We start from the raw sequence: 21,795 nt of genomic DNA, 5'->3' as shown, positions 1-21,795 counted from the left end.
CTTCAATAAAATGTTCGCTTTGTCCGTTAACTGCCCACTCTATGATAACGTTTCATTTTTTAGCTCACCTGAGCCAAAGGCTCAAGTGAGCTTTTCTGATCAAAATTTGTCCGTTGTCTGTCGTCGTTGTTGTTGTAAACTTTTCACATTTTCATCTTCTTCTCAAGAACCACTGGGCCAATTTCAACCAAACTTGCCACAAAGTATCCTTGGGTAAAGGGGATTCAAATTTGTTCAAATGAAGGGCCACGTCTTCTTCCAAGGGGAGATAATTAAGAATTTGTGAAAAATTAATGGCATCATTAAAAAATCTTCTTCTCAAGAACCACTGTGCTTGAAAATATGAAACTTATGTGGAAGCATCCTCAGGTAGTGTAGATTCAAGTTTGTTCAAATCGTGACCCCCATGGGTCGGGTGGGGCCACAATGGGCGATCAAAGTTTTACATATGAATATATAGGAAAAATCTTTAAAAATCTTCTTCTCAAGAACAGCAAAGCCATGATTGGTCATATTTACATGGAAGCATTCTCAGATAGTGTAGATTCAAGTTTGTTCGAATCATGACCCCCGGGGGTCGGGTGGGGCCACAATGGGCGATCAAAGTTTTACATAGGAATATATAGGAAAAAAATCTTTAAAAATCTTCTTCTCAAGAACAGCAAAGCCATGATTGGTCATATTTATATGGTAGCATCCTCTGGTAGTGTAGATTCAAGTTTGTTCAAATCATGACCCCCAGGGGTAGGGTGGGGCCACAATGGGCAATCAAATTTTTACATAGGAATATATAGGAAAAATCTTTAAAAATCTTCTTCTCAAGAACAGCAAAGCCATGACTGGTCATATTTAAATGGAAGCATCCTCAGATAATGTAGATTCAAATTTGTTCAATTCATGAACCCCCACCCCCACTTTTATATTTAAACTTTTCAACATTTCAAGACTGAAATGATTTCTGCTTTATTCTAGCCATAGTGCTCAGGTGAGCGATGTGGCCCCTGGGCCTCTTGTTCTATTTTCTGGTATTTATTTGATCTGATGTTTTCGTTTGTTTCAATCTCTTCTTCAATCTCTTTTTTTTTCTTTAAGCATCATTAAACAGGTTACCAATGCAGCTACTGGTATGCTCTCCATATCTGAGATATGTAGAACATATAAGTAACTGCATTAGTAACACTTATTCTAACACACAACTCTGCTGTATAAAAACATCACAATCATTAATCAAGTATACTGCCATACCGGGTAATTTCATTGACCTATACACATGTATGCTACCTCATTGATGCATGTGAACCAATAGTAGCGAGTGCCTCAAACCAATATTTACTCGATTCGCACCTTACCAGGGTGGGTTCAAGACCGTAGGGGCTACTTATAGCATCTACATACAGCTACGATCTTGTATAAATAATATGCTAGCCTAGCTGCAACGCTGGGTTAGCTATCGGAAACATTTTATGCTAGGTATCCAATCCAAGATGGCCTCCTATGGTAAAAAAAAGGGGGAGGAATCACCTTAACGAATTAAATGTAAATTTAAATCTATACTGCAAATTTTCGTTTGAGTTGGAACAAACATGACAAAGTAACCTGAAAACTCAAACAAAATTTACAGTGTAGATTATTTTTAAAGTTAGTGTATCGAATCATGTTATTAAGGGACGTACACAGAGAGAATGACACTAAACTGATATTCTTACGTATCGAGATATCAAAAGTGACAAAATTTGAAGCAAATGTAATGAAATATTATGAGCGTAAACTATTTAAATGACTAGGTCGAACTTGAAAAGGTATGCTGAAATACCTGCATCGGACAATGTATATAAAAATAATGAACGTTTCCTTAACTATCAATCATCAGAAGACATTTGCTTGATATTTTATACCTTTGTGGTTATATGTTAATCATTTTGTGACTTGTTATCTGTTTGGAGAATTAATTTAGATAATACAGTTTGGTAGATTGAATAAATTATCGAGAACTTTCAATTATTTCTTTTTGAAAATGATATTTAATGTCAAACTCGATACTTAATAAATACCTGTACACCTAGTCGTGTTTTTTTTTTATATTGTCAATCTGCCTTTTACTCCACCCGTTATAAGTTTGCAAACAAGACTTGCTGCATTTCTTGATGGGATTAATTTAAATTCTGCAGAAATCTTCGAGTTTAAAACCATATCGTGGATTATTTTTAAATTCTGTGTAGAACTATATTAAGTTTCTATATTTGGGATAAAGTATCAAACCAGTTAGTGGAGTGCGTGTTTGTGCAAGGAGGGGGTGGGGGTAAAAATCAAAATAAATTTTTGGTGAAAAGTGACTGAATTCTTGAGTATTGTGGAACTCTTCATGTAATTGCTTATTCATTAATTCCACCTCATTCTTCTGTGTATGAGAAACAAATGACAATTTATTTCAATATAAAGATTATTTTTAATAGGGATGAAATTCATACTAAAAATGAAGTAATCTTACATGATCAAAAATCAACTACAAATAAACACGAATTTAATTAGAAGAAAAAGTAAATAAAATAATGGTCTAATTTGATTTCACTTATAATCTATATTTGTACTGTAAGTCAACTGAGTGCAATTCATCTCAAGTTCCCTTTCAGGTCTTAAAAATGATAAATGAATTCAATTATTTTTTCTTCTTAAATCTCTTTTTAAAGAATGATAATTAAATGCAATGAATTGAAAAATGCTTTCAGTGTCAATTAATCCAACTTTCTCTCATAAATCTTAAGTCTCCATAATCAGTCTTGATGCTGAACTGGTATTTACAGACCATACAAATAAAGCTCAGGTAATGTTACTTAAGGTTCAAAATGCAACCCCTTGTGTTTGGCACATTTTTGCAGTTGAAAGCTGTATTTTTAATTACAGCACTCTGTATGAAAAAGTTGCATATATTTACAAATCAAAAGCAAGTCCATGTAATAACATTATTCTGTAATTTCTTGATATGGTATGCTCTTGTGTTAATACAACTATACTATAATTTAATATGCAAGATATCTTCTCCTTGGGTGAAATAAATTTTAGAGTGTAAAATCTTAAAAAAATAGCAAAATCATGTTTTATATTTAGTTAGTTATATTAAGAAATCAAAAATTATCATTACATTATTATTTAAAAAACAAAACATTCAACTTCACATAATATAAACCTCAAACCAAGATCAATTTGGTATAAAAGTCTAGTTGATTAAAGCCTTTAGACAAAAAAAAAAAATCCTTAAAGAATAACACATTTTATAATGTTCAACACACCTTACATAAAATACTCTGCAGTCAACTAAAATATTAAGTTATCTCTAGCTAGCCATTTCAGAATCTCATAAGTTTCAGTAAAAAAAAAGAATTGTGCTACTCATTTCAACCTTAATTTTTTTTCTTAGTATGTAACGATGAAGGAAACAAATTATCTTCACATGTGTAAAATATCCTGCCAAAACTGCTTTGGTTATGTCATGCAAGATTTTGTGACATTATTTGCATGAAGATGACACACATAGACAGTAAATTAATTTCAGAGAAGATATGACTTTGACAGAATGTATTTGTCTAGTATATGTTTTTATGTTTTTCTTATTTACATAAAGGTTTGTATAAAAATTTGAATATCAGAACCTCTCTCATTTACACCATAGGAAAACCACTTTTGTAATAAAAAGACAATTAAATTATCCACAAAATAATTGAGAATCTTGCTTATCTCTCATAATCATCTTTTAATATGTAAACTTTATTTTATATTAATAGTACATTCTAGAAAAAAATATCCCACATGATAATTTGTAAATCTACAGTTTAAATATTAAGGTCACAGTATATATTTGCAAATGTTCCAGCATTGCTTTTCACAAAGTCACTATTCTTAATTAAGTCAACAATATTTAAGTAAGCATACCAATTAAATTAATTCTGTACAAAATAAACCACACAAAACTTCATACATTAAATAAGTCACAAAAGTGACAAAAATTTGAGTGTACATGATTTGTCTTCAATTTGGGAATATTCTATCCCCAGGGGACAGTAAATCCCATTATTTCTAAATGATTAAATTAAATGTCACTCTTCTTATAGTATAAATGATAGATATTTATATTTCCTTTTTAGTAATAAATGGGAAAAACATTTGGAGACACACATACCTGGAAAACAGAGTACTTGTGAATATGATTATCTCGGTCAATTCAAATGTCCCAAGTTTAAGATCAAGCTACTGTGTCTCTCACCAGATCAAAATGAGCAAACATTTATCTACAGTGTACATGTATATAACAAGTTCACCAACAGATATTTTGAGATGTCCTGATGGACTCCCAGTAAAAATAGTTTATCTACTGGGTATCATTTCTGTAAAGACCTCATATTCTTGATGCAAGATTCCACTTTTGACAATGGTAACATCTTGGTAAGGTCTGGAATTCTGGTCCACAGGTAGCTCATTGATTTTTCGCACAGTATCCATTCCATCCAACACTTTTCCAAACACTACATGTAGACCATCTAAATGTGTAGCATTTGCATGGTTGGCCATCTGGATGAAGAATTGGGATTTATTGGTGTTTGGACCTGAAAAATATGGAAGAAATATATAAGTATCATTATACAATGTGATTTTACACAGTTACTCTTTAATGTAAAACAAATAAAATTCAAAAAAGAAATATCTTTTGTAACATTAATAAGAATAGTTTCCTTTGTCAAGCCAATTTCATTTACTTTAATGTAGATTTATAATCCCTCTGTTCAACCAATAAGGTATTAAAGTGGTGCTTTAATGCTTATGATTTTCCAAAAGAAATGTATTTAATAACTAAAATGCAAACAATTATAGCATAGCTTGCAGGGCAAAATTGGTCAAAAAAGGCTTAACTTGACAGTTTTATAAATGAATACCGGTAATAAACATTTATCCCATTAAGAGTTATCTCTCTTATCAAAGTATCAATGAACCTTAATTAAGAAAACCTCAAAAAATGAAAAGACCTCTGTCAGATATTGATTTAATTAATGTTTAGAGCATTATTCAAAGAGGCTCTAGAGAGTGTGCATTATAAATCTAAAACAAAAGATTCACAGAATTAAGCTGACATTCAATTTAGTTCTTTATTTTTCCTTGTGCCATAAGGCACATTGCTTATATACCAACAAGACTAATGAGATTTCGCTAAATGACAAATTTTCTTCACAATGTACAATATTGAATTACAATTAACTTATTTCCTGTGCTGTCAAGTGGTTGACAGTATTAGTCATGATGATCCATTTGACAAGTAGGAGAAATCATGTATAACATAAGAATGCATGTTTTACCTGCATTAGCCATGCTAACAAAGCCAGGACCATAGTGTTTTATATCGAAGTTCTCATCCAAAAAGCTGTCTCCAACATAAATACTTTTTCCTCCTGTTCCGTCACCATTTTCAAAGTCTCCTCCTACAATTTTCATCAAATAATGTTATTTATATTTCATTGTAATAAATAAATCTTTGTTCTACTATGGGATTATATTTCAAATCATTCTTGATAAGAAAAATTGAGATAACTGGTATTAATTTCAACTACTATCTGGAACTTAATTCTTGTGTGGGACTACTTAAACTTCCTTGTAAAAATTTTCCTGTAGTTTTTTTTTTTTATTTGTTAACATTTTGAAAAAAGTATACTTGTACATGCAGGTATTTATAGTGTTTATACCTTGAATGATAAAGTCTTTGACAATCCTGTGGAATTTGCTGCCTTCATAACCAAATCCATATTCTCCAGTTGCTAATGCAGCAAAATTTCTGGTAGTTATTGGAACCGTGTCTCCAAATAGACCAATAACAATACGACTTGTATTCTGAACAGGTGGAGTTCTAACCTGAGGTTGCTGAGGGTTCCATTGCTGATTGTTCATTGGACCGATAGCAATGTCAAAGTAGACCATCTGAGTTATTGTATCGAAGCATCGTATCTTCCCCTGAAATAATTGTATAACAGTTGAGAGACTATTTTAGGGTAAATTCAATATGTATGTCTTAAGTCTCCTGACATTTTACATAAAATTATCTGCTTTTGTCAAACTTTGAACGCCAAATGTGGCCATATTCAAAGAAATTGCTTTTTAAAATATCATTCAATTGATATTTGAAAAAAAGAGGCCCATGTGCCACATCGCTCATCTGAGCACATTGCCTATGAAAAAAGCACAAATCAGTTCAGTATTAAAAGGTTTACATAAAAGGGGGGAGTTATTGCAAACTTGAATTTTACACTACCTGAGGATGCTTTCGTATCAATAGAACTAACGGTTTTGCTGTTCTTGAACAGAAGATCTTTAAAGATTTTTTTTTTAATTTAAAGATTTTTTCTTATATAATTCTCTGTAAAAATTTGATCCCCCATTGTGGGACCTCCCTATCCTTCAGGGGTCAAGATTTAAACAAACTTGAATTTATACATGTACTACATGAGGATGCTTCCATATCAATATGACTAAACATGGTTTTTCTGTTCTTGAGAAGAAGATTTTAAAAGTTTTTTTTTTTAACTTATATATTCCTATGTAAAACTTTGATCCCCTATGGTGGCCCCACCTTATGCCCAGGGGTTATGATTTGAACAAACTTGAATCTACACTACCTGAGAATGCTTTCATATCAGTATGACTAATCATGGCTTTGCTGTTCTTGAACAGATTTTTAAAGATTTTTTTTCCTATTTATACTTTTTGTAAATCTTTGATCCCCATTGTGGCCTCAGCCTACCCCTGGGGTCATCATTTGAAAAACTTGAATCTAAACTATCTGAGAATGCTTCGATCCATATCATGTACTAATCATGGCTTTTTTGTTCTTGAGAAGAAGATTTTTAAAGATTTTTTCTATTTATTTTAATGTAAAATTTTGATCCCCCATTGTGGCCCCACCTTACCCCTAGCGATAATCATTTGAAAAAACTTGAATCTACACTATGTAAAGAAGGTTTCCTTTAAGTTTGAAATTTTTTGGCCTAGTGGTTCTTGAGAAGAAGATTTTTAAAGATGCCATCAAATTTTCACTATAATTTCTGAATTATCTCCCCTTGAAAGAGAGCATGGCCCTTCATCTGAATAAACTTGAATCCCCTTCATTTAAGGATGCTTTGTGGAAAGTTTGATTGAAATTGGCCTAGTGGTTCTTGAAAAAGTTGAAAATGTAAAAAAAAGTTTACGATGACAAAAATGACAACAAATTTCGACCAAAAAAGCTCACTTGAGCCTTAGGTCAGGTGGACTAAAATAAAATGGGGTGGGACACTTTGAAGGGGGTGAGAAGGTATGAGAATCTAAAAAATCATGTGGATTAGGATTCTGATCAATTTAAACAAACAATTTTCAACATCATTTCTGTATTTTGGTCAATATTGGCTACTGAACTTTTGGTTTTAATATTGAGAATTTTAAGATATTTTAAAATATTCTCACTTATTTTCCCTTTTCTTTATTCTTCTTGAAAAAAAAAATGGTCCCCAGTGAAATTTGAATCTCAACCCTGTATTAAAGATGCAAATCTTTGTGTCAATTTGTAGCAACTCCCATACACCTGTAACCATGCATGCTTATTAATTAACATACTTGTGCATTTATGCACCCTAATTTAAGGGAAAAATATTTTACGATGTTTCTCTCTCTTCTTGTTTTATTCATACACTCTGAATAATGATAGTATTAAGTACTTAGATTGTATTATTATACAAAAAGTGTCCTGACCAATAATCCTATTCTCCTTATATCAACCATATAACTGTTGAATCACCATATAGTGTAAATAGTCTGCATTCTTAATCATCAAGATATTAATTTGTTAAAGTTCTTGTGATTTAAAAATCTTTCATAGATAGACTAATAAAAAAATGTTCTGTAAATTTCTGAAAGTAAAAAAAAAGGAGGGGGAGGGGGGGTTAATGATTTTGTGGATAGATAGCATATTATAAAGAACATGCCTACATGTAGTTTTATGTCAGGCGCGGATCCAAGAATTGAGATTGGGGGGGGGGGTGCAAAAAGTAGGCAGGGGTCTGGGGGCTGCCTTGAGGCCCCCATTGGGTCCAGGGCAAAGCCCTAGTTGGGGCCCAGGGGGCAAAGCCCCCAGAAGCTCCTGGATTCTAGAGGTTTGGTAGGGTAAAAATGGGGTCCACTGAGTAGGCATTTTTACATTTTCTCCATGAAACTATGATTTATGCTTTGACAATTTTGGGGGGGGGGCACTGGGTGCATCCCCCCCTTAAATCCGCCACTGTATGTGCTTGTGCTCCCTCAATAAGAATGCTTGAAGACCTTAGCTACATGTAGTTTATGCTTGTGTCCCCTCAATAAAAATGCCTGTTGACTTTTTTGGGGGGGGGGGGTTATCATGGGATTTTTGCTTCAGTAGTGCCCCCCAACTAAAAATGTTGGTTGTGCCCCCCCCCCCCCCCTTCCCAACTGAAATTGTTTCCTACGGGCCTGAGTCCTTTGTGCTTCTCAAATAACCACTGTTCTGAAGCATATTCGACTTCACCTTAAATGTCTATATTAAAACTTTTCATAATGAATACAGAATATAATCATACAGTACAAATGTGGTGCTAGAAAATAAGAAACAAATGTAGATTTCATATAAGTAATATAAACACAAGTATGTGACAAGATCTACCTAATACTCTTGACAACTTGCATGACAGTGGTGGTTTTTTGTAAGTGTGGTTGTATAATCAAGCATTGTATTTTTAATCATGTAAACCTCTAGTCCTTCATAAGGAAGAATTTAGCCATTCCCTTGTAGCCAAACTAATAAAATTACTTTGAAATGCATATTCATATCAGTAAACAAAAGTATACATTACAATATGACATCTTATTTATACTTTTTAATGGTTGGGATTTCACATCATTAGGAATATTTCATAGTCCAATTTATTATTGAAATGCAACTGACATTTTGGCAATTATATTACATTGTATATAAAGTTAAGTAGCTAGTATATGCTTGTAGCCCATTAATAATGTCTGATGACCTTTCTTTTTTTTCTTAAGCTTAATTGTCAAGGAATTTTGCTTGGGTACTCCCCCCCCCTCCAATTCCATCTGAAAATGTTTGGTTGTTCCCCCCCCCCCCCCCCCCCAAATTGCTTCCTATGGACCCGAGTCCTTCATGCTGCTCAAATAACCACTGTTCTGAAGCATATCCAACTTCATCTTAATTGTACTATACATTTTAATGGGAGAATAAAACACTTATTATATAATGGATACAGAAGATAATTAAACAAATGAACAAATGCAGTGCTGGAAAATAAGAAACACATGTAGATTATATAAATAATACATGTATAAACACAGATATGTGACAAGATTTACCTAATACTCTTGACAGTTTGCATGACAGTGGTGGTTTTTGTAATTCTCATGAAAAGTGTGGTTGTATAATCAAGCATTGTATTTTTAATCACGTATTACTAAACCTCTAAGTTTTTCATACGGAAGAATATAGCCATTCCCTTGTGGCCAAACTAATAAAATTACATTGAAATGCATATTTATATCATAACATAAAACTATATGTTACAATATGACATCTTGTTTATACATTTTAATGGTTATGATTTCATTTCATTAGGACTATTTTACAAACTTTGTTATGGTAATGCAACTGACATTTGGCAAGTAATCATTTAAAAGTAAATGTTTTAAGTTATTTCATATAATGATGTCTTAAATAATAACCTGATAAACATAATCATGATATGTCACACCTGTTTATTCATCAAATTAAAATCATAATCTTCCATCATATTCTTGTTTTAGAATTCATCCACACCCATTAAAAATTGATTCGTATGTGCTGTACGTGTCGCAATAAAAACAATATTGAAGCAACAAGAATTTAATATTTAGCTTTTCATTCAACTCATGATTTTTGTGGTTAAGTTAATGTTTAGACTATTAAATTATTTTCATGGTAAAAATCCTTTTCCCTATATTATTGGATGTTTGCAAAAAAGTGGTACATTTTTTTTTTCATCAAAAGACACAAAGCAAGCAGAAAACTTTTACCCATTAAAATTACTGTACTCTAACAGTTTTCAACATTTTTGCTAAAAGCTATAAAATTCAATAGTAGTATAAATCAAAATGTATAGAATTATACAATTTTAAACAACACTTCCAAATAATGCAGAATAACACTTTAATGGTGCACATCATGTAATGAATTAGTGGATTTGGACTGATGTGAAAAGTGTCAAAAAATATTATTCTGTTAAGTTTAATATTGATTACAATATAACCAGTTTTTAATTTAATTGAAATAACTTTTAATCTTTTTCATTAGATGCATTTCAAAATGTGTGTTCTAATCTTATCAAATGGTGGTTTAATTCATTTTACTTAAAGGAGAACATGATCATTTTGAGTTTTAACAAAATTTAAACTCTTCTGTAATAAAGTCCTTGTTATATTAACGTCGTCACGATACTGCATTGTTAATTTGCGAGGAACATACATCTATTAATTTATCATTGTTAAAAACCCATCTTCTACAAATATTATTAATGATAAGACATATACTGCTTCTAATTAGCATCCTAACAAATACCTTCATTGTAACATTTTGAATGTTAGACAGTGTACACTAACGTTCGTGACTTTCAGCAATTAACCCAACGGTAGTCATATGACAAGTTTCAAAGAATTATTCATGCAACCTCTAAATAAGAGTTCGATAAGAAAAAAAAAATCCACATTTGGATGTAAACGCACTTTTTGTTGTCAAATATGACAAAAAAGTAAAAAACTATGACCCTAATTAATAAAACAGATGGTATCGAAAAATTAGGTTTTAAGAGGCTTAAAATGACAGAAAGTATTTTATCTGCAAAATATTAAAGCAAAAATAATTTTCAATACCTGAGCAACGTCGATGAAATTGAAAATCGCAGCAGCAATCAAAAAATACCGCATTTTAACTCTTTTCGTCTGCTCGAGACTCCTTCTCGTATGAAATCCAAACCGTAAACTGGTCTCAAGAATATCTTGCGTCTCCGCTTAATTAATAATTCATGATGTCTGTTCTGACGCTCTATGTTAAAATGATGATGTTATAAAAGGAAACATTTTATTACACATAATGCAACGCTTTTAATTCTTTAAGATTCGTAACTATTTTTACGACATACAGTACATTCTCATTTCTGATCGCAAGAAACGTGGCGATTCTGACAGACTGACAGCGCAAAGAAATCATGAATTTTCTGGTGGCACTCTTCGTGTTGAATCTGCATTATGCTCTGGTAAACCTATTTTATGTTTCTTTAATTATTTTATGTTTTATTCAACCACACCTATTTGATATCTATCGCTCCCAGTCTGTTGGATTTATATTGTCAAAATGTAGGCGCGGATCTTTGTTCAAATCATGACCCCAAGAGGGTCACAGTAATGATCCAAAGTTTTACCAGTACATAAGTAGAAGATACTAAATAAATAAGAAATAAAAATTCCAGAGCACCAGGCCTCAATTGATTCAAGGCTTCTTTCCACATGCGTATGCATTCTTATGTTAAATAGTACATTATAATAATAAATTAATGTTGTAGGAAAAATCATATTAATCATTAACTTAAATAAGGAAAACTTAAAGGTTGAATTTAATGGATATGACAGGATGGTATTTATTTCTTCTCTTTGTAGGGAGGAGATTTAACTGTTACCAAGAAGGTCTACTTTGACGTTAAGATTGGGACAAAAGATGCTGGACGCATTGTTATCGGCCTCCTTGGGGAAGCAGCTCCAAAGACTGTGGAAAACTTCCGACAACTCGCTGTTGGTAATGTGAATGGTGAAACAGGCTTTGGTTATCAAGGGAGCTCATTCCACAGAGTCATCAGTAATTTCATGATACAAGGTATAGTGCCCATGGCATATATGTTTAACTTTATGATATGCATGGTGTGTGCCCTAATAATTTAAGGGTCATTGAAGACTTCAGATACAATGTTCTACACTAAGATAAGGGTTTTTAGTGGGTAGCTAAGACAATCGGATATAGACTTTAGGTATCTGGTCCATCATAGCCTCAGATTCAATGAAATTAAATATTAGGCCAAAAAAAATTAATCAATAGTTTCTCAGGCACCGCCGCATCAGGTCAATCACTGCCGCATTGATCAATTTTATTGATATATTGAAAAGGGAAATAACTCAATTTTCTATATTTCCAAGTTGAAAAAGAAAATTGAGTTATTCCCCTTTTAAATAAACGTTTTTATTAGCTCACCTGAGCTGAAAGCTCAAGTGAGCTTTTCTGATCACATTTTGTCTGTAGTCCGTCTGTCCATCTGTCTGTAAACTTTTCACATTTTTGACTTCTTCTCAAGAACCACTGGGCCAATTTTAACCAAACTTGCCACAAATCATCCTTGGGTGAAGGGGATTCAAGTTTGTTCAAATGAAGGGCCACACCCTCTTTCAAGGGGAGATAATTAAGAATTAGTGAAAAATGAATAGCATCTTTTAAAAATCTTCTTCTCAAGAACCACAGGACCAGGAAAGATGAAACTCATGTGGAAGCATCCCCAGGTAGTGTAGATTCAAGTTTGTTCAAATCATGACCCCGGGGGTAGGGCGGGGCCACAATGGAGGATCAAAGTTTTACATAGAAATATAAAGGAAAAATCTTCTTCTCAAGAACAGTAAAGCCATGATGAGTCATATTTATATGGAAGCATCCTCAGGTAGTGTAGATTCAAATTTGTTCAAATCATGACCCCCGGGGGTAGGGCGGGGCCACAATGGAGGATCAAAGTTTTACATAGAAATATATAAGAAAAATCTTTAAAAATCTTTTTCTCAAGAACAGTAAAGCCATGATGAGTCATATTTATATGGAAGCATCCTCAGGAAGTGTAGATTCAATTTTGTTCAAATCATGACCCCCGGGGTTAGGGCGGGGCCACAATGGAGGATCAAAGTTTTACATAGAAATATATACTAAGGAAAAAATCTTTAAAAAATCTTCTTCTCAAGAACAGCAAAGCCTTGATGAGTCATATTTAAATGGAAGCATCCTCAGGTAGTGTAGATTCAAATTTGTTCAAATCATGACCCCCGGGGTTAGGGCTGGGCCACAATGGAGGATCAAAGTTTTACATAGAAATATATAAGAAAAATCTTTAAAAATCTTCTTCTCAAGAACAGTAAAGCCATGAAGAGTCAAATTTATATGGAAGCATCCTCAGGTTGTGTAGATCCAAATTTGTTCAAATCATGACCCCCGGGGGTAGGGCTGGGCCAATGGAGGATCAAAATTTTACATAGAAATATATAGGAAAAATCTTTAAAAATCTTCTTTTCAAGAACAGTAAAGCCATGATGAGTCATATTTATATGGAAGCATCCGCAGGAAGTGTAGATTCAATTTTGTTCAAATCATGACCCCCGGGGTTAGGGCTGGGCCACAATGGAGGATCAAAGTTTTACATAGAAATATATAAGAAAAATCTTTAAAAATCTTCTTCTCAAGAACAGTAAAGCCATGATGAGTCATATTTATATGGAAGCATCCTGAGGTAGTATAGATTCAAGTTTGTTCAAATCATGACCCCCGGGGTTAGGCCGGGGCCACAATGGAGGATCAAAGTTTTACATAGAAATATATAGAAAAATCTTTAAAAATCTTCTTTTCAAGAACAGTAAAGCCATGAAGAGTCATACTTATATGGAAGCATCTTCAGGTAGTGTAGATTCAAGTTTGTTCAAATCATGACCCCCGGGGTTAGGGCGTGGCCACAATGGAGGATCAAAGTTTTACATAGAAATTTATAGGAAAAATCTTTAAAAATCTTCTTCTCAAGAACAGTAAAGCCATGATGAGTCATATTTATATGGAAGCATCCTCAGGAAGTGTAGATTCAATTTTGTTCAAATCACGACCCCCGGGGTTAGGGCTGGGCCACAATGGAGGATCAAAGTTTTACATAGAAATATATAGGAAAAAATCTTTAAAAAACCTTCTTCTCAAGAACAGCAAAGCCATGATGAGTCATATTTAAATGGAAGCATCCCCAGGTAGTGTAGATTCGAATTTGTTCAAATCATGACCCCGGGGTTAAGGTCGGGCCACAATGGACGATCAAAGTTTTACATAGAAATATATAAGAAAAATCTTTAAAAATCTTCTTCTCAAGAACAGTAAAGCCATGAAGAGTCATATTTATATGGAAGCATCCTCAGGTAGTGTAGATCCAAATTTGTTCAAATCATGACCCCCGGGGTTAGGGCTGGGCCACAATGGAGGATCAAAATTTTACATAGAAATATATAGGAAAAATCTTTTAAAAATCTTCTTTTCAAGAACAGTAAAGCCATGATGAGTCATATTTATATGGAAGCATCCTCAGGAAGTGTAGATTCAATTTTGTTCAAATCATGACCCCCGGGGTTAGGGCTGGGCCACAATGGAGGATCAAAGTTTCACATAGAAATATATAAGAAAAATCTTTAAAAATCTTCTTCTCAAGAACAGTAAAGCCATGATGAGTCATCTTTATATGGAAGCATCCTGAGGTAGTATAGATTCAAATTTGTTCAAATCATGACCCCCGGGGTTAGGGCGGGGCCACAATGGAGGATCAAAATTTTACATAGAAATATATAGAAAAATCTTTAAAAATCTTCTTTTCAAGAACAGTAAAGCCATGAAGAGTCATACTTATATGGAAGCATCTTCAGGTAGTGTAGATTCAAGTTTGTTCAAATCATGACCCCCGGGGGTAGGGCGTGGCCACAATGGAGGATCAAAGTTTTACATAGAAATATATAAGAAAAATCTTTAAAAATCTTCTTCTCAAGAACAGTAAAGCCATGAAGAGTCATACATATACGGAAGCATCTTCAGGTAGTGTAGATTCAAATTTGTTCAAATCATGACCCCAGGGGGTAGGGCGTGGTCACAATGGAGGATCAAAGTTTTACATAGAAATTTATAGGAAAAATCTTTAAAAATCTTCTTCTCAAGAACAGTAAAGCCATGAAGAGTCATACATATACGGAAGCATCTTCAGGTAGTGTAGATTCAAGTTTGTTCAAATCATGACCCCAGGGGGTAGGGCGTGGTCACAATGGAGGATCAAAGTTTTACATAGAAATTTATAGGAAAAATCTTTAAAAATCTTCTTCTCAAGAACAGTAAAGCCATGCTGAGTCATATTTATATGGAAGCATCCCCCATTCATTTCTGAACTGATTTGTGCCTTTGTCTAGCCAATGTGCTCAGGTGAGCAATGTGGCCCATGGGCCTCTTGTTAGATATACAAGACATTTCTTGTTAATACAGTATTATATGAATTAACTTTGTTGGGAATAACATTATTTAAAGTTGAATACATATTATAATTAAAGTAAGACCACAAAAATGTAAGAATCAGTTAATATCATCATTTTGTAGAATGACTGACATGAAAAAAGGTATAACACCTCCTTAAAAAAAAACAAAAAAACAAAAAAACCTGCCTGCTGCATTTGAATTTTTTGGCCTGAGAAACTATTAATTAATTTTTTATGGCATTACAAGACAGATGTGTATGATCTGAATACTCGGTACATTTAGACATAATTTTCATGTTTTAGTAGCAGTATGTAAGAGCAGAATGTGCACTTAGTCTAATTTATGACTTAATTTGTACTGTCTTTGAAGAGGTATCCCCCTGAATTTCTCTTGGTAAATCTTTTTCTACTCTAAAATGGTTTGACTTAGTATCAGAGTATTTTATACATGATGGATAGTTAAGATTTGAAAATAAAATCCTAATGTGGGTCGAATACCTGAAGTTTTTTTATGTTTTGTAAGACATTTCATTTGCATGGATTCTTTTGACTTATATATGCTTGTGTGTAAGCAGAGAGTATAAAGGAATCCATACATTGCTTTAGTCCTGTTCTTAAATATCATCACACTTGCATTTCCATATGCATCTGCCAAAATATTTAGGAAGATTTTTTTGTTTGGGAAGTCCTCAAGATGGAATGTAATGTACTGTATGCCTGCATTGTTTTATTTTGTACATACTTAACATATTTGCTTGTCAAATAATTTACGTGAAGTGCTGGTAAGCTGTGACAAGGAACTTCTCAATGAAGCCTTTATTTCATATGAGTCAGTAAATGGCAGGCTCCTAATAGATTTTATTGCCTCAGATGTGTTTCTTTTTTACTGAAATATGAAAACATTTATTTTTGGCAGCAAGATCCATTTCTGAAAATTTTTAATAATTTAAATTAATTATCTTTAATGCTATGTTAAGTTAGGAATAAATTCATGCAGATTAGAAAAGTAGTTTCCAGTACTTGGTACATTCTGTCTTGTATATATAAAGATAGGTGTAGAATCAATGAAAAGAATATCCGCATATTCATTGTGGAATTTTCAGCAATTGCAGCCACAGTGCTATGTCAGCCAACAGAACAGTATGTTAGGCATTAATTTCTTTAAATCTGAGAAAGAGAGTACATGCACAGTGGTTTACTTTATTGTATTCATGCATGTTTATAGGTTCTAACATCTAGCTTGCAGTTCATCAACCTGTTTCTTCAATAATCTCAAAAAAAAACAAAACAGAGTTTGAAATCTCTTAATTTCCATTATCAGAGTTAACACCAATTTATGATATTACTTGTCAAACTTTAAACCATAATTACTGCGTGATTTAAATAAATGAACCAAACAGTGATATAAAATCAACACAAAAAAACAAAGCCTTTATTGTCAATGATACAAAAAAACTGGTCGGTTTATTGTCAGTTTAGTTATTAATCACATGCATACACATTTATTTGCATACAATTTTCTTTTTAAAAAAATTAAGACTATAATTTCAAATTATATTTGTAAATTTTTTGTATTTTTTTAGGACATAAACCTTAGCTTTTATGACTGTTTGCTTTTATCCTTTGTTTTCACAATACTCTTTCTCTCCCATTGATTATCATATCTTATCTTTTTTCCCCTCTTTTTTCATTTCTGTAGACACCCATTTTAATTTCTTCTTTTCCCCTCCAATAATGATAGTAGGATTTTGAATTTTAAGGAAGAATTATCAAAGTTAGGATTGTTTTACTTATAAGACAATATTGAAAAAAGTAATCATACAGGTTATACAGTATGAATTAACAAGAGATATTTGATGATTATAAGCAAAGCAATTGCATGCCCCTGTAATCAAAGATTCGGGGACATGTTTTTTTTTTTTTTTTTTTTTTGTTTTTGCTTCATTGTACCCCATAATCAAATTTTAGAGCAATCTATTTTCCAGTATTGATTTAAACCAACTGCAACCAATATTTCAGATTTAGACAAAACAAAATTTCTTTTAAAAAAAAAACTTTACCAGACAAACTGCATAATTCCTGTACTCTGCACATACTTATAGACAGTCTATTATATATAATAAACACAATGCGTAATACCACTGTATTTTTATTGAAATCAGAATGTTATATTGTTAAAAGTGACATGTAGGCCCGATGGACTGGGTGTTTAAATTCTTATTATGTGTCTATTTGTTGTTGTAATTGTACATAACACATGCCACCATAATAAACCATTTACTTACTCTCTCCAGTGTGCCTATCTATGTATCTATCTGTCCTCAAAAACTCTAACCTATCTCTTAATTTTTAATTGGTTGGAGCTAGGACTTTCATATTTTATATGTGTATCCTTACTGACAAGACCTTTCTTTGGGTACCAAGATACCAACATCTTTGACCTCTTGACCCTGGAATTTGCAAAAATTTACCAAACTTTAACTTGACTTTTGAATCTTTTGAATCTTGACCTTTGAGTTTGACCTTCTTTTGAAAAACTTTAACCTTGGCCACAACTTTAGAATGGTTCATGTTAAGGCCTTCATATCTCACAGGTTTGTTCCTAGTGACATGAACTTCCCTTTTGTACCAACAATTTTGACCGTTGACCTTGATCTTGGACTTAAACCTACCTTTGAAAAACTTTAGCCTTGTCCTTCATGTTTCAAAGTCATTTAATTTTCACTAATTCTTAATTATCTTCCCTTGAAAAAAAGTGAATCCTTCCATATGAACAACATTGATTCCCCTAACCAAGTGCTCATGTGAGCGATCTGGCCCGTGGGTTTCTCGTTATGTGTTACCAAAAAATGATTAATATAATAATATAAAAATGATTAATATTATCTTTGGATAAAACTAGAATTACTTGGTTGTATATTGAAAAAGAAACAAATAGTATTCATTTGTTTTCCACAGGTGGAGATTTCACCAGAGGAGATGGAATGGGAGGAAAAAGTATATATGGAGAAACTTTTCCAGATGAGAAGCCATTCAAACTGTCTCATTATGGAGCTGGCTGGCTAAGCATGGCTAATGCTGGTATGAAAATCAATTTTGAAAAAAAGACTTTGTAGGACAGAGACAACTGTTGAAAAAAAAAAAAAAAACTGACCAAATTTATGTGTCAGGTACCTTGTGTTGAAATTGGCCTCTCTCATTTTTGTAGGACCAGATACCAATGGCTCCCAGTTCTTCATTACTACTGTCAAGACTCCATGGTTAGATGGTAGACACATAGTCTTTGGCAAGGTTCTGGAGGGAATGAATGTAGTGCGTGACATTGAGGCAGTCCAAACCAACTCCATGGATCGCCCTATAGAGGATGTCACAATAGCCAAGAGTGGGGAATTACCAGTGGCTACACCCTTTGATGTCACTGCAGATGATGCAACTGCATAAATCTGTTTTTAAGCTGGAATATATGCCCTGTGTTCAGTTTTTGTTAAACATTTACATTGATAGAGATTTTTAAAGGTTTAGGAATGATTCTCAATTCATATTTTTTTGTATCAGAAATAGTAAGGGCCAAACAAAAAAATATGTGTGGTTCCGGTTACACTTCCAAAAAAATTAGGGTAGGTAGGTAGGGATTTTTTTTTTTTTTTAATTTTTTTTTTAATTTATTTTTTTTTTTTAAACAAAATGATTTTCTTAATTTTTTTCTTAATAAGACCTATCACTGCTTTGCAAATGGCATTTAGATGTGGTGTGATAATATACTAGTCAATATTGGTAGGGGACACCTACATGCTAGCTTGCTTTGGATTTAACACTATTAAACACTTGCACTATGTTTTGCAAGGAGGCCGTCATTGCTGAAACTAAAACTTAAACTGGAGCCATTGATGGAAATCGGGGGAAATTCCGGAAAAAATATGAAAATTGCCAAAAAAAAGTTTAGGGTCGGGGGTATAAAATAGGGAAGGTCGGGTAACCAGAACCACACATATTTTTTTATTTGGCCTAAATTATATTTTTTATGCAAATATACATTATTCTTGCCATTGGGAGTAATGATTTTGATTCTCAGGTGCAAGTTTTCTTCACCGTCCATATCTTGTGAATGACAATGTGTTCATTCCTGAAATGTGCCTTCATAAGACCAGTGCACCAGTTTTAAGACATCGAATTATGGTTTATACTTAATTTGTATTTTAAGTGCCAAATCTGTTTATACATATTTCAAATCAAAGCTTTATTTGCTGATTTGTTTTGTTGAACCAAATGCTGAATCTCGGACATTAAATTTATAAATTCAATTCATGCTGTGTTTGTTTTATCAGTATCCGTGAAATTTTCTTGATCGACATTTTTTCCTGACTTGGTGAACCTTTCATGCTCTTCAGTGCGCCAAAATGTGAATTCTCATAAACCATATGAAGTTTTAATTTCACTTGTGGATATTTTTCTTTCGAAATTATGCTCCATTTTGAGTTCAAAAGTGTTTTAATTCTTTCTCACCATACGATGTTTATTCATTTATCAAGATGATTTCACTACAATGTAAGTTTTATTCAATGTGAAAACACTAAATACTAGAAATATTGTGAGTTGGTTAATAAATGGACACCTTTTCAGCCCCCTCCCACATTTTTCTTCTGCCTGTAACCTTGTTTGAATAGCTTAATTTGATTGAAACTGAAAAGTTTACAACCTGCCAGTGACCTTGAATTTACTGGTACCAAGTTGACCTCGGTTCAAGGTTTTGTCAGACCTTCCTGTTGAACAATATGAGCTTTTAATTTTTATTCATTACAAAGATATGCCACAGACAGGAATGACATTCTGTGTCATAGATTTTGTCCAAAATGCCTGGATAAAGGTCCACACACAGGTATCTTTAAGCTTCCAGCATTTTTCTATTACACGTACAAGGTTATGATCTGAACTTATATTTAACTGTTTTTTTTTTCTGTGACTTTAAACTTGCCCAAAAGACACGTAGTCAAACTGTCAAAGTAATTGCACTCTTTCAGGTCAATGGCAGTCTTCTGCATCATCCCATAAGCTTCCAATTTTTTCCCAGTTTAACAATGGTGCATGACAGGAATTGAAATTTTCGTCAATGATTTTTTTATTGTTCAAATGAATGTTGAGGGAAAGCCACACCCTTAAATCACAAGCATTTTTTCTTCAAATATGAAGTACAAGGTAAGACCCAAACATGATTACAAAGATAGATGAAAAGATGGACAAGCATGGGGTTCCAACTTACACTCTCAAAGTTTTATTGGCAAGTGATGTTATAAACCTAGCGATAATAATTAAGCCTGTCTTGGTATATGCAATTGAGCTGATCAAGGACAGCTTTTACTCTACAAACATTGATTGTACCTAGAAATGAGTTTTTTCTTTAAAAAAAAAACACCACTGCATAGACAAGTACAGTATTTCTATCCAAGACACTTTACATGTAAAACTGAAGATTTTTAATTTCTTTCCTATTTTTTGGCCTTCATGATATGACCTCAAGGTCAAAACCATGACACCTGTGGGTCATCAGCAACAATATTCTATACATCAAATACATTTCAACCAAGTCAAGGTTCAAAAGTTATAGCCAGGCCACCATTTACCTGCATCATTGCCTTGACCTTGAGGATATGACCTTGAGTCAAGACCTAACACATCTGCTAGTCTGCTAGTCATCAGTAACAATAAACTATATACTGAAAACATTTCAACCCAGAGGTTCTAAAGTTATAGCCAGGACACCATTTTACTATATCATTGCCCAGTGGCCTTGACCTTTGAGATATGACCTTAAAGTAAGTCAAGATTATGACACACAGTTAGACCATAGTCAACAACAACCTGAAGTTTAAATTTTTTTCAATTAAAGGTAAGATTTATGGTGCAGACACAATTTTGTGACAAACAGATAGATCACAATGCTAGAATCAAATGATTGGTAGAGCCAAATATATACAAAAGCAAAGTCAGACAATAAAATATATCTTTGAAAATAATTTATTAATTATACATCTTTTTTGAAGTACTAGAATAAAATTGGATATTGTGGATTTTATATTAATTCGTGGGGATCAATGTTCATGGGCAAGCAAAATTTTACTCGTTCATTATTTACTCGTTTATATGGTAGATTCAATGAATCGGTATGTTTACAAAATAAACGTTTGTGTGGATGTAAATTCATGAGTAAGGATGACCTATGAAATTCACGAACACTGGTCCCCAACGAACAATGATGGTTCCACATCATTATGGGAAAAACGTGTAAATAAAGCCTGAAAGAGGACTGTTTGCAAATACATGTATATATAAATTCAAAATGAACAGTTCATACTCCATCTGGAAATCTAAAGCACTGGCAAAATGCATGACAAAAAAGATCAATTTTTCTTTTCAAATTAAAGTAATACATGTATTCAATGCTAA

General features: G+C 32.9%; 2 protein-coding genes across 2 annotated transcripts; one reads left to right on the top strand and one right to left on the bottom strand.

The window, feature by feature from the left end:
• Positions 1–2,946: 2,946 nt before the first annotated feature.
• On the bottom strand, positions 2,947–11,077 carry LOC133175485 (peptidyl-prolyl cis-trans isomerase B-like). The gene is made up of 4 exons (XM_061310585.1): positions 10,939–11,077; positions 5,727–5,991; positions 5,343–5,465; positions 2,947–4,598 (listed from the first exon to the last, which is right to left on the bottom strand). Exons 1-4 carry the CDS (start codon positions 10,990–10,992, stop codon positions 4,360–4,362), a joined length of 681 nt encoding a protein of 226 aa, XP_061166569.1. The 5' UTR covers positions 10,993–11,077; the 3' UTR covers positions 2,947–4,359.
• A 97-nt stretch (positions 11,078–11,174) lies between these two features.
• Positions 11,175–19,659, top strand: LOC133175486 (peptidyl-prolyl cis-trans isomerase B-like). The gene is made up of 4 exons (XM_061310586.1): positions 11,175–11,321; positions 11,722–11,935; positions 18,313–18,435; positions 18,563–19,659. Exons 1-4 carry the CDS (start codon positions 11,274–11,276, stop codon positions 18,793–18,795), a joined length of 618 nt encoding a protein of 205 aa, XP_061166570.1. The 5' UTR covers positions 11,175–11,273; the 3' UTR covers positions 18,796–19,659.
• Positions 19,660–21,795: the final 2,136 nt, after the last annotated feature.

The sequence above is a fragment of the Saccostrea echinata genome, unplaced genomic scaffold, assembly GCF_033153115.1.
Source record: "Saccostrea echinata isolate AGI-Se365-2 ecotype Australia unplaced genomic scaffold, CSIRO_AGI_Sech_v1 ptg000062l, whole genome shotgun sequence".
Taxonomy (NCBI): Eukaryota; Metazoa; Mollusca; class Bivalvia; order Ostreida; family Ostreidae; genus Saccostrea; species Saccostrea echinata.
This window is presented reverse-complemented; position numbering and strand designations above follow the sequence as displayed.